This window comes from Pan paniscus, chromosome 19 (assembly GCF_029289425.2).
Source record: "Pan paniscus chromosome 19, NHGRI_mPanPan1-v2.0_pri, whole genome shotgun sequence".
Taxonomy (NCBI): domain Eukaryota; kingdom Metazoa; phylum Chordata; class Mammalia; order Primates; family Hominidae; genus Pan; species Pan paniscus.
The window spans coordinates 80,576,551-80,592,153 of NC_073268.2; the positions used below are offsets into that span (position 1 = coordinate 80,576,551).

Genomic DNA, 15,603 nt, shown 5'->3' on the forward strand with positions numbered 1-15,603 from the left:
CTAATTCCAGCTACTTAGGAGGCTGAGACAGGAGAATCCCTTGAACCCAGGAGGCGGAGTTTGCAGAGAGCCGGGATTGCACCACTGCACTCCAGCCTGGGTAACAGAGACTCTGTCTCAAAAAAAAAAGAAAAAAAAAAGAAAATGTGTGCTACTTATAATTGTGTTTTTTGCCATCTTTTAAAAAAGTAATGGCAAAAACCACAATTACTTTGCAACAACCTAATATATTTTTAGACTAGTCAAGAGTAGTCGTGAGAACAGAGAAAAGAACATGGAGTTTGATCTGTAACTGACTTAACAATTCATCAAGATAACCCACTACTTTCAGACCAGCCGAGGAAACGTGTGCTACTTCTAAAACACACTGACCAGAACTTGGCTTAGATCTAAGCCTTTCTAAAAATGCCCACATGGAATAAACTTTAGTTCTCAATTGGATTCTTTTCCTTAATTCTTAGAAGTATCAAACCCCAGCAATTTAACGTGCATTTTAGGCATCACAGAAGAGAAAGGAGGAAGCCAGGTAAAAACATCTGTTACAGTGGAAACATCAGACTTACAGTTTTCTTGACCCTCAAGGCTTGAACCTGCAAGAAACAGAAGAAACATGTTGATTCCAGAAGCTTCAGTGCTCATGGAGTTAAAGTGATGTGGAAACAGAGTAAACACTCACAGAGCAGAAGTGGCAGCAGGACTCCAAGCCACATCGTGGCCCCTTGGGCCCACCTCGCCTGCATCCTGAGAGTGAAGACTGCAGGCACAGTTAGTTCTGCCTTCGGGCCATGACTCGCTCAGCAGAAGGCACTGCCCACAAGTCACCGTTGAGAAACCCGCCCTGTGAAAAGCAGAAATTGCTCTGGTCACTTCTCCCGGCGCCTGCAGAGAGACCGGCTGTGGCGCTGGTCAGGTAATGGCAGCCATGGCTGGAAACTGGGAACAATGGGGCCTGGGCTGGCCTGATATCTCCTCAGGAAATGACCGGCCTTCCTGAGGGGCCACCGAACGCGGCCGCTTTGTTTAGTTTCTTTAGGGAAAAAACAAGGCACAAGTGACATTTGCCTTGGCGTTCTTGACCCTCCCTCTGTCTCGCCTGAGTTTGGGGGCCCTTCTCATGGCACGGTGAGGGGATTCCTCCCTGCCTCCAGCCTCCACCCACCACCCGAAGGGCCGCTCTCCCAGGACATCCAGAAAGATCTCTCTGCTTTTCCAGTCCTCCCCTTCCCCCATCAAAGAGGGCTTTTGCCACACAGCATAAGTCTGGGCCCCCTGCCTTTCTTGGGCTGACTTTTCCCCAAAATTGCAGGTTTGTCAAAGAGACCTGCTGCTGGGGCAGGCTGAGCTTGGAATGCAGCGGAACTGAGGCGAGAGAATAGCAGAGGAAGTAGGGGGCAAAGAGCACCCTTGGGCGTAGGCTAGCTTAAGCAATAGCAAAAGCAAAAGATGTAAGATAGAAGAAGAACATACGAAATAAGGGAGTAAGCAGTAAGAATAGAATTAACGGCTGGGCGCGGTGGCTCACGCCTGTAATCCCAGCACTTTGGGAGGCTGAGGCGGGTGGATCACCTGAGGTCGGGAGTTTGAGACCAGCCTGACCAACATGAAGAAACCCCGTCTCTACCAAAAAATACAAAATTAGCTGGGCGTGGTGGTGCATGCCTGTACTCCCAGCTACTCGGGAGGCTGAGACATGAGAATCACTTGAACCCAGGAGGCGGAGGTTGCAGTGAGCTGAGATCACACCATTGTACCCCAGCCTGGGCAACAGAGTGAGACTCCATCTCAAAAAAAAAAAAAAGAATAGAATTAACTTCTTCCATGGTGATAAGGAGTGACATGTTAACCAAATATCATACCCTTTAGAAGATGGCTTCAAATCTAAAAATACACTATTCCTACTCCTTTAAGCCTCAAAATACGTTATTCCTACTCCTTTTAAAAGATACCTTGTAGCTTTAAGATTGACCTTTGGGGCCGGGAGTCGTGGCTCATGCCGGTAATCCCAGCACTTTGAGAGGCTGAGGTAGGAGGATTGCCTGAGGTCAGGAGTTTCAGACCAGCCTGGCCAACATGGTGAAACCCTGTCTCCAATAAAAATACAAAAATTAGCCAGGCACGGTGGCACACGCCTATAATCCCAGCTACCCAAGAGGCTGAGGCAGGAGAATCGCTTGAACCCGGGAGGCGGAGGTTGCAGTGAGCCGAGATCGAACCACTGCACTCCAGCCTGGGGTGACAGAGCAAGACTTTGTCTCAAAAAAAAAAAAAGATTGGCCTTTAGACTTTTCATTGGGTAATAGATATTTTGATGGTAGAAAATACTAGAATCTGGCAGAGCGCGATGGCTCATGCCTGTAATCCCAGCACTTTGGGAGGCCAAGGCGGGCGGATGACTTGAGGTCAGGAGTTCAAGACCAACCTGGCCAACAGGGAGAAACCCGTCTCTACTAAAAATACAAAAATTAGCCTTAGCCGGGCATGAAGGCCGGCACCTGTAATCCCAGCTACTTAGGAGGCTGAGGCAGAAGAACTCAGAAGGCGGAGGTTGCAGTGAGCCGAGATGGCACCACTGCACTCTAGCCTAGGCGACAGAAGTGAAACTCCATCTCAAAAAAAAAAAAAAGAGAAAGAAACTACTAGAATCTGATCCTTTGCATCAGTTTCTAAAAATCTAACTTGTTACAGTCATAGAGTCAAACGTTATGGGATGCTTTGGAAAAGAAGCAAACCATGTGGATATTAATAACACATCGAAATCTCTCAGACTGTCTTAATATTTTATGGTGTTTCTTTATAGTCTGTAATTTAAAACATCAATCAAATATTGCCACAAAAAGTAATATAATAGATAAGGGAGTAAGCAGTAAGTTGGGACATGGTAAGAGAAGTAAGTTGGAAGGACTTCCAGTAGCTATTTGGTCGCAAAAAATAAAAGTAAAGATGGGCAATTTGGTCAGAAGAGGTAAAGTGGGGGTAAACAAGGTTGAACAACTAGCTTACAAGAAATAAAGTAGGGTGAAGGCACTATAAGAGAAAGGCAAGTGACGTTAAGCAAGTGAGGAAAAACATGTAAAAGGCCGTGAAATGTAACAAACCGGCACTGATAACCACTCACAGGTCAGCCCACTCACCCCTCTCCGAGAGTGTCGCTGTGCTTAATCATTTGCTGCTTCGCTATTTGTACATGTGTCATGTCCAATTCTTTGTTCATGGCACCAACAGCCTGGAGCTGCGCGGCACCATCTGGTAACAGAACTAGGAAGCTCTCCTCAGCTTTTGGTGTGGGTGACATACGCAGCCCTATGAGAGGCCCCTCCCCAGCATGCACCCCTAAACAAATGCATACTCTACTGGGCCACTATGCGGGAGCTTCCTAAGATACACATCATTTCTGCTGGGCGTGGTGGCTCATGCCTGTAATCCTAGCACTTTGGGAGGCCGAGGCGGGCGGATCACCTGAGGTCAGGAGTTCGAGACCAGCCTGACCAACATGGAGAAACTCCATCCTTACTAAAAATACAAAAATTAATTGGGTGTGGTGGCGCATGCCTGTAATCCCAGGTACTCAGGAGACTGAGGTAGGAGAATCGCTTGAGCCTGGGAGGTGGAGGTTGCAGTGAGCCGAGATCACGCCATTGCACTCCAACCTGGGGGACAAGAGTGAAACACTGTCTCAAAAAAAAAAAAGATATACATCATTTCCTTTCACTCCTCTGTTTGAGACCAGAAAAAGTCAATTTACAGCCTGCCATAATACAGCCTTTGCTTACCTTTCAAGCCTAGTCTCTCACCACTTCCTTCCTTGCATCTACATTATGGCTGCTAGAATTTCTAGTTCCTAGCACTCTTCATCTGTCTGTGCCTTTGTCGGGGCTGCTCCCCTACTTGGAATGCCTTCCCCACTTCTTTCCAAGCAAATTCCTACCCATCCTTCCTAACTCAGTTCAGGAATCCATTTCTCCAGAATTTTTCCTCATCTTCCCCAGACTGAGCTGCCCTTCCTCTGCAACCCCCTTACCTCCCTGGTTTTCCCTCTGTCGGACACCTTTTTTTTTTTTTTGAGACAGAGTCTTGCTCTGTCGCCCAGGCTGGAGTGCAGTGGCGTGATCTTGGCTCACTGCAACCTCCACCTCACAGGTTCAGGCGATTCTCCTACCTCAGCCTCCCAAGTAGCTAGAATTACAGGCATGCGTCACCATGCCCGGATAATTTTTATGTTTTTAGTAGAGACGGGGTTTCACCATGTTAGCCAGGCTGGTCTTGAACTCCTGACCTCAGGTGATCGCCCACCTTGGCCTCCCAAAGTGCTGGGATTACAGGTGTGAGCCACCGGGCCCAGATGTCGGACCCTTTTATTTTTTTTTGAGATGGAGTCTCGCTCTGTCGCCTAGGCTGGAGTGCAGTGGTGCAATCCTGGCTCACTGCAAGCTCTGCCTCCTGGGTTCACGCCATTCTCCTGCCTCAGCCTCCCAAGTAGCTGGGACTACAGGCGCCCCCCACCACACCCGGCTAATTTTTTGTATTTTTAGTAGAGACGGGTTTCACCGTGTTAGCCAGGATGGTCTCGACCTCCTGACCTCGTGATCCACCCACCTCAGCCTCCCAAAGTGCTGGGATTACAGGCGTGAGCCACCGCGCCCGGCCAGACACTTTTATTATAGGATGTGTCATAATGGCCTGTCCTCCCCCAAATGGACTGCAATCTCCTTGATGACAGGGACAGTGTCTGGAACCTAGTAGATAATGAAAAAGCATTAGTGCAATGGATGATTGTCTAGATGGATGAAGACAAGCTACTGTATTGTCTGAATCAGATGATCACTGCCTTGAGGGTGCCATATTGTTTCTGAAATGCCACCCTCTGGGACTTCCCCATGGTAAAGCTAAGACAGATACAAACTGGCCACAGTCAAAACCAGATTCCTCTACCTCAGGGCAAGAACCAAGAAGTAATGGCTTCCAGCTAGAAAACAATTCCTCTCTCTGACCTATGGTTCAGTGGAAGTTTTGATAAGAGCCTTGAACAGCAATACACACTTTACCCGTTTATTTCTAAAGGAATGTTTTCCATTGCGTTATTTGCTGTTGTTTTGTGCTCGCCATTCCCCACTATAAGCTATCTTCTTTGGCAACCTACTGGAAATTACCCTCACCCATCTACCAAATTTTGATGTGGGAACAAAAAAGGAAACACCATGATTAATAAAATAAATTTTGGCTTCAATGGTAACTTTTAGACACTGCAGAGTAAGCACCTTTTGCAGAGCAACAATTCAAATGATAGTGATAAATGCCAAGACCCCAGACCCCGTGCCCTCAAGTTCCAAAGTAAATTTCTAAAATGTGGCAATTGCTTCATAAATGATTCTAATATTTTCAGGATACCATGATAAAATAAAGCTTTATTTCAAAAATAAATGTTTTTTTAGAAAATTGAAAAATTGTATCCCATAATTCACACTGTGTACCAGAATACATTCCAAATGGACCAGTGATATGAATGTACAAATAAACCCATAAGAGTTCTAGAAGGGGCCAGGCACAGTGGCTCATGCTTGTAATCCCAGCACTTTGGGAGGCCGAGGTGGGCAGATCACCTGAGGTCAGGGGTTCAAGGCCAGCCTGGCCCACATATAGTGAAACCCCGTCTCTACTAAAAAATACAAAAATGAGCTAGGCGTGGTGGCACATGCCAGTAGTCCCAGCTACTTGGGAAGCTGAGGCAGGAGAATCACTTGAACCTGGGAGGCAGAGGTTGCAATGAGCCAAGATCATGCCACTGCACTTCAGCCTGGGCAACAGAGCAAGACTCTGTCTCGCAAAAAAAAAAAAAAAAAAAAAAAAAGTTCTAGAAGAAAATACAAAAGAAGAAAAGAAGTCCTTACAACCTTGAATGGCAGAGGCTGGTTTAACTAAAACTTAAAATCCAGAAGCCATAAAATTGATTGATAAATTGTACTTTATGAAAAAAAAGTTCTGCTTTGCCAAAAATAAAAATAAAAAAGAATTAATCAAGAGAAAAACTACTAACTGGAAAAAATGTTTGCAACTCACATCATGGACAAAGAGCTAACCTCCCTAGTATGTGAAGAACACTCATAAATTAAGAAGAAAAAGTTCGGGAGTCTGTCTAAGCTACTCTGGCTTGGGAGGCTGCCTGATTAAGAGAAAGAAAATAAAAGAGAAGAAGAAAAAGAAAAGACCAACAATCCAATAGAAAAATGGGCAAAGAATATGAACAGATAGTTTCCATAATGTAAGAAAAAGTATCTGAAATTGGAAATAGGCAAAAATGAGTACTGCATGCCTGTCCAGGGTTTACCTCACACTCTAAGGTTATTAACGTTTGTTTGACTTGCTATTTATAGTAGACTAGAATACTTTACAATCAGCAGGGGAGGGTAAACATTAACTTGTAGAAAGTCAGTAAGGATGCAAAGGATTCGTATCTGTGGCAGAGGGGTGGGTGGCAGAAACTGAGCAGTTGGGGACTTTTCTTTGTAAAGCTTTCTGTACTTTTGTTATTTAAATCATGTGACTGTATTACCCTTTCACTTTTTTCTTTTTTTTTTGAGATGGAGTCTTGCGCTGTTGCCCAGGCTGTTGTGCAGTGGCACTATCTCAGCTCACTGCAGCCTCCACCTCCAGGGTTCAAGTGATTCTCGTGCCTCAGCCTCCCAAGTAGCTGGGACTACAGGCATGTGCCACCATGCCCAGCTAATTTTCGTATTTTTAGTAGAGATGGGGTTTCACCATGTTGGCCAGACTGGTCTTGAACTCCTGACCTCGGGCGATCCACCCACCTTGGTCTCCCAAACTGCTGGGATTACAGGCGGGAGCCACCATGCCCGGCAGTATTACCTTTAAAATTTTAATTAAGAAATTGAATTTCTGTTCAGCTTTATGAAGTATTATATAATTGACATAAAATAAGCTGCGTTTAAAGTATACACTCAGAAAAGTGTTGACATGTGTATACTGATGAAACAACCTCTACAATCAAGGAAGTAGACACATCCACGACCCCCAAAAGGTTCCTATGCCCTTTGTCTCCCTTGCCGTCTGCACCCTCCCCACTGCACCCTCCCCACTGCAAGGATTGATCTGCTTTCTGATTAGTTTGCATGTTCTGGAATTTTGTAAAGATTCATACAGTATGTACCTTTTATTATTATTATCATTATCTTTGGTGTGTCTGTTTTCTTTTTCTTTTTTTTTTTTTTTTTGAGACAGAATCTCTGTTGCCCAGGCTGGAGCACAGTGGCACAATCTCGGCTCACTGCAACCTCCACCTCCCAGGTTCAAGCAATTCTCTGCCTCAGCCTCGGGAGTAGCTGGGATTACAGGCACCTGCCACCACGCCTGGCTTATTTTTTGTATTTTTAGTAGAGACAGGGTTTCACCATGTTAGCCAGGATGGTCTCGATCTCCTGACCTCGTGATCCGCCCGCCTCGGCCTCCCAAAGTGCTGGGATTACAGGCGTGAGCCACCGCGCCTGGCCTTTTTTTTTTTTTTTGAGACAGGGTCTTGCTCTGTGGCCCAGGCTGGAGTGCAGTGCCGCAATCTTGGCTTGCTGCAACCTCTGCCTCCTGGGTTCAAGCAACTCTCCTGCCTCAGCCTCCCAAGTAGCTGGGATCACAGGTGTGCACCACCATGCCCAGCTAATTTTTGTATTTTTAGTAGAGACGGGGTGTCACCATGTTGGCCAGGCTGGTCTCAAACTCCTGACCATAAGCAATCCGCCCACCTCAACCTCCCAAAGTGCTGAGATTACAGGCGTGAACCACCACACCCAGCCAACATCTTTTTTTTGAGACAGGGTCTCACTCTGTCTCCTAGGCTGGAGTGCAGTGGCACAATCATGGCTCATGGCAGCCTCAAACTCCTGAGCTCAAGCAATCCTCCCACCTCAGCCTCCCAAGTAGCTGGGACTACAGGTGTGCACCACCACGCACAGCTAATTTTTTACTTTTTGTAGAGACAGGGTCTTGCCCAGGCTGGAATCCAGCTTCTTGTCTCAGAAGATCCTCCAGCCTCAGCCTCCCAAAGTGCTGGGATTATAGGCATAAGCCACTATGCCTGGCCTTGCCTTTTTCAATATAGTAAATTGAATGGGTTTTTATTCCTTTGTGGGCCTCTCCTTTCTCCTCACTTCTTCCCCTTGACCTTGGTGGATTCCTTGATTGGGTTGAGGCAAAGGTTCCCACACGGCTTTGGCTTCTTGGTAACTGATCAAGAGACTGACTCCTACATAACCAAGGGACCCCAGGAGTTCCCACCAGGCTTAACAAACTCACCCAGGACCCTGTTTCTCCCATGGTGTTGTTCGCTTCTTCTCAGCCAAGCAGAATTGAAGGAGGACAGACACACAGTTATTCCTACCTGCAGTGCTCCTGCCTTCAAATACCAGGGAAGTAACGCAGATCCGAAACATAGCGACTCGTTAACTGCACAGAAAAAGCTGTCTGCTGGAATAAACTTCAGGAAGTGGTTTTTCTGAGCAACTGGAGGTGGAGTGGGGGGAGGAAGGCGGAGGCAGGTGGGCAACAGACATGTCAGAGGGCACAGCAGGCCAACCACCTATTTCATGACAATGGTGATTGGAAATGAGATTCACCGGCCGTTCCATTTCCCCCACCTGTAGCCTCAGATCTCATTAGTCTTGGAGAGTTGATGAGCCAGACTCAACAGCCCCCATCCACTGGGTTTGGGACACACCCCAGCCTGGGAGTGAACGTGCACTAATGCGTAAATCAGAGCCTGGGTTCCCTGTCTGTTCTCTGCAGCTTAATAGCTTAAATGCTCTGAGGCTCATGTTCCTCACCTATATAATGGGAATAATGTGCCCATCTACCCATTGAATAGGCTTGTTAGGAAGATCAAACAAGAGCTAGCCTTTGAAAGTACATTTAACCAGCAGAGCACAGTAAGAACATAGTAACAACAAAAAAATATAAAAAATAGCTGCGTACGGTGGTGCATGCCTGTGGTCCCAACTACTCGTGACGCTGAGGTGGGAGCAACGCTTAAGCCCAGGAGTTTGAGGCTGCAGTGAGCCACGATCACACCACTGTGCTCTAACCTGGGCAACAGGGCAAGACCTTGTCTCAAAAAGTAATAATAATTAATTTAAAAGTTTTTAAAAAACAATAGTTATGATTGAACAATAATAACAACAGTTGTTGATCTGGTTTGGCTGGGCCTGCCACATCTGAATCGCTGCTCTGGAGCTCAGCTGACTTAGTGAACCCAAGGGGCAGCGCTCAGTGCCTTTTCTTCCACACCCACCATATGCTGCCCTCACCACCCCAGTCTGGCCCCTCACAAAGGTGGGCAGCTGGGCAAAAGGGAGGCAGGCAGGGACATTGTGGAGGAGTCTGTGCTATTCCATCCCCTGCAGGAGGCCCCCTCCAGTTACAAGGGACATGGTTGTTTTGTTTTTGGGATTTTTTGGGGGTTTTTTTGAGACAGGTTCTTGTTCTGTTGCACATGCTGGAGTGCAGTGGTGTGATCACAGCTCACGGCAACCTCCGCCTCTCAGGTTCAAGCCATCCTCCCACCTCAGCCTCTCGAGTAGCTGGGACTGTAGGCATGCACCACCACATCCGGCTAATTTTGGTAATTTTTGTAGAGATGGGGTCTCGTCACATTGCCCAGGCTGGTCTTGAACTCCTGAGCTCAAGCGATTTGCACGCTTCGGCCTCCCAAAGTGCTGGGATTATAGGCATGAGCCACCGCACCTGGCTGACATGGTTGTATTATGACTCATAACCATAGGCATTTTTGCCTTTGTAGACCTCTTCCTCCACAAAAAAAAAAAATTACATTTTGAAACTGTACTGGTATAAATAAGAATATATTCATATTATATATTTAAAAATTTCTTTTACCTAGACAGTGGTTTTATTCTTCTGATGACTGTATCTTCTAAACCTAATGAAGAAGGGCCTGACAACAGATCAGGCACACAACAGCCCAAGGGGTTAAGGGACCTACTGTCTTCCACCCTGAGTGGCCTGGCCGCTGGCCTGGGAAGAGCACCACCATGTCCCAGGCACTGAAGCCAAAACAGGTGTTTGTGCATTCTGTTCTCAAAACCACAAAAGCACAAGCAACAAAATAACAAAAACAGATAAACTAGACTGTATTAAAATTAAAAATGTTTTTATTGCAAAGGATAGCATTAGGAAAGTGAAAGGTAATTCACAGAATGGGAGAAAATATTTGGAAATAATATATCTGATAAGGGTCTAGGATCTTGAATATATAAAGAACTGTTACAATTCAACAACAAAAACACAACCATTTTAAAGAATTGGCAAAGGGGCAGGGTGTGGTGGCTCACGCCTGTAATCCCAGCACTTGGGGAGCCTGAGGCAGGAAGATCACTTAAGGTCAGGAGTTCCAAGACCAGCCTGGCCAATATGGTGAAACCCCATCTCAGCTAAAAATACAAAAAATTAGCCAGGCGGTGGCACATGCCTATAATCCCAGATACTCAGGAGCTCAGGAGGCTGAGGCAGGAGAATCGCTTGTTCCCAGGAGGCAGAGGTTGCAGTGAGCTGAGATCACTGCACTCCAGCCTGGGCAATAGAGTAAATGAGACTCCATCTTAAAAAAAAAAAAAAAGGATTTGAGCAGATTATTTCTCCTAAGAAGATTAAAAAAAAATGACCCCAAGCACATGAAAAGATGCTCAACATCATTAGTCATTAGGGAATTGCAAATCAAAACTACAATGAGATACCACTTCATACCCACTAGGATAACTATAACCAAAAAGACAGACAATAAATATTGATGAGGATGTAGAGAAACAGGAATGCCCATATGCTACTATGGCATTGTAAAACGATACAGCCACTTTGAAAACAGTTGGTGGTTCCCCAAAATTAAAAATAGAGTTACCATGTGATCCAGCAGCAATTCAACCCTTGGGGATATAGTCAAGAGAGCTGAAAACACGTCCACACAAAAACATGCACACAAATGTTTATAGGGCTGGGCGCCGTGGCTCACGCCTGTAATCCTAGCACTTTGGGAGGCCGAGGCGGGTGGATCACGAGGTCAGGAGATCGAGGTCATCCTGGCTAACACGGTGAAATCCTGTCTCTACTAAAAATACAAAAAATTAGCCGGGCGTGGTGGTGGGCACCTGTAGTCCCAGCTACTCGGGAGGCTGAGGCAGAAGAATGGTGTGAACCCAGGAGGCGGAGCTTGCAGTAAGCCAAGATCGCACCACTGCACTCCAGCCTGGGGCAACGGAGCAAGACTCCGTCTCAAAAAAAAAAAAAAAAAAATCACAAATGTTTACAGAAGCAGTATTCACAATAGCCAAAATGTAGAAACAACACAAATGTTCATCAACTGATGAATGAGCAAACAAAATGTGTTATAGCCATATAATGGAATATTATTTGGCAATAAAAAGAATAAAGTACTGGGCAGGGCATGGTGGCTTACACTGGTAATCCCAGCACTTTGGGAGCCCGTGGCTGGAGAATCGCTTAAAGCCAGGAGTTTGAGACTAGCCTGGGCAACATAGCCAGACCCTGGCTCTACCAAAAAAAAAAATTTTTTTTTTCACCTCCCACCAACTTCTCTCAAAAAATTTTTTAAAATTAGCCTGGTGTGGTGGTGCGCCCCAGTAGTCCCAGCTACTCTGGAGGCTGAGATGGGAGGCTTGTTTGAGCTCAGGACTTTGAGGCTACAGTGAGCTAGGATTGCACCGCTGCACTCTGGCCCAGGTCATAGCGTGAGACTCTGTCTCTAAACAACAACAAAAGGAACGAAATACTGATACATGCTACACTATAGATGAACTTTAAAAACATGCTAAGTGGAAGAAGCTAAGGAAAGGCCACACATTATATAATTCCATTTCTATGCAATGTCCAGAATACGCAAATCCATGGAGATGGAAAGTAGTTTGGTTGGCTAGGGCTGGGGGATTAGGTAAGATAGCTAAAGAATACAGGTTTCTTTTTGGGATAATGAAAATGTTCTAAAATTGATTGGGGTGATGGTTGCACAACTCTGAATATATGAAACACCATTGAATTGCACGCTTTAAATAGGTAAATGGTATGGCATGTGAACTGTATCTCAATGAATCTGTTATTTTAAAAATCTTAGAGGGTATGTTTTCATTTCCTGTGGCTACAGTGACAAATACCCACACACTTCCTGGCTTAAAACAACAGAAACTTATTCTTTCCCCATTCTGGATCTAGAATAAGTATGAATGGACCAAAATCAAGCTGCCAGCAGGGCTACACTCCCTGCAGAGGCTCTGCGGGAGGAGAATCTGTTCCTGGCCTCTTACAGGAGCAGATTGGTGGCTGCTGGCATTCCTTGGTCTGTGGGTGCATCACTCCAGTCTTCAAGGCCAGCATCTTCAAATCTCTGCTCAATCTTCACATCACCTCTCTTCTGTGTGTCTAATCTCCCTTATTTATTATTTATTTATTTATTTGAGATGGGGTCTCACCCTGTTTCCAAGGCTGGAGTGCAGTGGTTCAATCACAACTCACTGCAGCCTTGACCACCAGCGATTCTCTCACCTCAGCCTCCTGAGTAGCTGGGACCACAGGCACGCACCACCATGCCTAGATAATTTTTTAATTATTTGTAAAGATGAGGGCTCGCTATGTTTCCCAGGTTGGTCTTGAACTTTTGAGCTCAAGGGATTCTCCTCCCTGGGCCTCTCAAAGTGCTGGGATTATAGGCATAAACCAATGTGCCCCGCCTCCCTCTGCCTCTCTGGTAAAGTCACTTGTGATTGTATTTGGAGCCCATCCAGATAATCTCCCCATCTCAAAACTGTTAACTTAATCACATCTGCAAATCCCATTCTCCCATATGTTACAAACTGAATGTTTGCATCCCCGCGACAATTCACATGTTGGAACCAACTCCCCAGTGTGATAGTACTTGCAGGTGGAGCCTTTGGAGGTGGTTATGTCATGAGGGTGGAGGCCTCATGAATGGGACTGGTGCCCTTATGAAAGGGACCATAAGAAAATCCCTAGGCCAGGTGCGGTGGCTCACGCCTGTAATCCCAGCACTTTGGGTGGCCAAGGTGGGCAGATCGACGTGAGGCCACGAGTTTGAGACCAGCCTGGCCAACGTGGCAAAATCCTATCTCTACTAAAAATACAAAAATTAGCTGGCATGGTGGCGCGCCTGTAGCCTCAGTTACTTGGGAGGCTGAGGCACGAGAATCACTTGAACCCAGGAGGCAAAGGTTGTGGTCAGCCGAGACCGCGCCACTGCACTCCAGCCTGGGTGACAGGGCAAGACTCCTTCTCAAAACAGAAAAAAAAAAAAAGGCAAGAAAAGAATTCCCTAGTCCTTTCCATCATGTGAGGACACAGCCATCTATAAATGAGGAAGTAGGCCTCACCAGACACTGGAGCTGCTGGAGCTTTGATGCTGGACTTCCCAAACTCCAGAACTGTGAGAAATACATTTTTGTTGTTTCTTTTTTTTTTTTTTTTTTTTGAGATGGAGTCTCATTCTTGTTGCCCAGGCTGGAGTGCAATGGCACAATTTCAGCTCATTGAAACCTCCGCCTCCAGGGTTCAAGCGATTCTCCTGCCTCAGCCAGCTGAGTAACTGGGATTACAGGCATGAGCCACCATGCCTGGCTAATTTTGTGTTTTTAGTAGAGATGGGGTTTCTCTGTGTTGGTCAAGCTGATCTTGAACTCCCAACCTCAGGTGATCCACCTGCCTCAGCCTCCCAAAGTGCTGGGATTACAGGCGTGAGCCACCGCGCCCGGCCCATTTTTGTTGTTTCTAAGGCACCCAGTCCAAACAAACTAAGACACCATATAGGGCAACATTCACAGGTTCCAGGGGTCAGGGCCTGATATCCTTGGGGGTCATCAGCAGCCTACCACAGGGGTATCATGACCCATATTACAGATGGGGAGCTGAGGGCCAGGAGGTGAAACATCAACCAAGTTCCCAGCACCACATCTGCCTGCCTGTGTCTGCCTGGCTTGCTACAAGGCTTCTGTGACTGACCTTTCTGGGCAGAAGGCTCAGACCCAGTCCCTGACCTGACACACATGAGTCATGAGACCAGAGCCAGCTTCATAGATGTGTGACCCGTGCCGTCACAGGGGCCCTGTGCTCAGAAGCTGCCATGCTTGGTTTGATGCCTTGCTGTCGCCACCTTGAAATTCTTGATAATTTTGAATTTTCATTTGCACTAGACCCACAAATTGTGTAACTGGTCCTACATGTGACACTGAGCAAGAAAAGGGAGAGTTGAGATGAGGTGGGTAGAAGCTGCCCTGCCCACGGCCTCACCTCAGACCTGAAAAGTACCTGACACCCTGATCCTGCACAGCCTAAATAATTGCATTGTTTTATATGAAAGAAGAACTAGACTTTTTTCCACTTTTGGTGGAAATTATAGGGAGGTATATTTCAGCCAGAACTGTGCAACACAGCAGGTAAGGAAAGTTTTGCAAATGTTTTAAAAGGCCAGATGAGACTGGGCATGGTGGCTCACGTCTGTAATCCCAGCACTTTGGGAGGCCACAGCAGGCGGATCACCTGAGGTCAGGGGTTTGAGACTAGCCTGGGCAACATGGCGAAACCCTGTCTCTATTAAAAAAATACAAAAAGGTCAGGCGCAGTGGCTCATGCCTGTAATGCCAGCACTTTGGGAGGCTGAAGCAGGTGGATCACTTGAGGTCAGGAGTTTGAGACCAACTTGGCCAACATGGTGAAACCCCGTCTATACTAAAAATACAAAAATTAGCCAGGCGTGGTGGCATGCGCCTGTAGTTTCAGCTACTCAGAGGGCTGAGGCAAGAGAATCGAATAAACCTGGGAGGCGGAAGTTGCAGCGAGCCGAGATTGCGCCACCGCACTCCAGCCTGGGCCACAGAGCGAGACTGTCAAAAAAAGAAAAAAGAAAAAGCCAGCTGAGAGAGAGGGAGGTGATTCCTAAAGCTGCGGAGTCTCCTCTGGGCCCACCTGAGGCAAACCCAGCCTCCACCAAGAGGCAAGTTTTGTGTCAGTTCCCAAGAACTCCAGAAGCCATGTGGGCCACTCCTTCTTCTTTTAGGGGGAGAATGCAGCTGTCAAATATCTCTTCATCTTATTAATAAAGCTAACAAGGAGCCAAGTATTTGTCAAAACCAATGCCAGGGGTCAGAGCAGTGTCCCACTGATTGCCACAGCTGAAGACAAAGGAAAAGGAAGGAAGACTGTCATCGTCAATGTGGTTGCCATTGCAAAGGTGGCTAGGTGGCCTCTGTCACTGTGGGCTGGGAATCATAGCTCTGGTCTGATGCTAACAAGGACCATGCAACTGCTCATGGAGCGCACAAATGACTGCCCAGACAACATAAAAAAACAGCATCTGGCCGGGCATGGTGGCTAACACCTGTAATCCCAACACTTTGGGAGGCTGAGGCGGCCGGATCACTTGAGATCAGGAGTTCGAGACCAGCCTGACCAACATGGTGAAACCCCATGTCTACTAAAAATACAAAAATTAGCCGTGCGTGGTGGCACAAGCCTGTAGTCGCAGCTATTCAAGAGGCTGAATCACTTGAACCCAGGAGGCGGAGGTTGCAGTGA

General features: G+C 46.6%; 1 protein-coding gene across 5 annotated transcripts in view; it reads right to left on the reverse strand.

Moving 5' to 3' along the window:
* Positions 1-15,603, reverse strand: part of PECAM1 (platelet and endothelial cell adhesion molecule 1) — a 108,899-nt gene that overhangs the window by 66,932 nt on the left and 26,364 nt on the right. For 2 of the 5 annotated variants that reach the window (XM_034942725.3, XM_014342194.4), the window contains exons 2-3: positions 677-838; positions 564-590 (exon numbers count right to left, since the gene is read on the reverse strand). In XM_034942725.3, coding sequence (XP_034798616.1) covers positions 564-590; positions 677-740 — 91 coding nt within the window. In that variant the 5' untranslated portion in view covers positions 741-838. Of the gene's footprint in view, positions 1-563; positions 591-676; positions 1,549-2,057; positions 3,395-15,603 lie in introns of those variants that run through there. The other 3 variants (XM_034942726.3, XM_008963781.4, XM_063599323.1) reach the window with 2 other exon arrangements.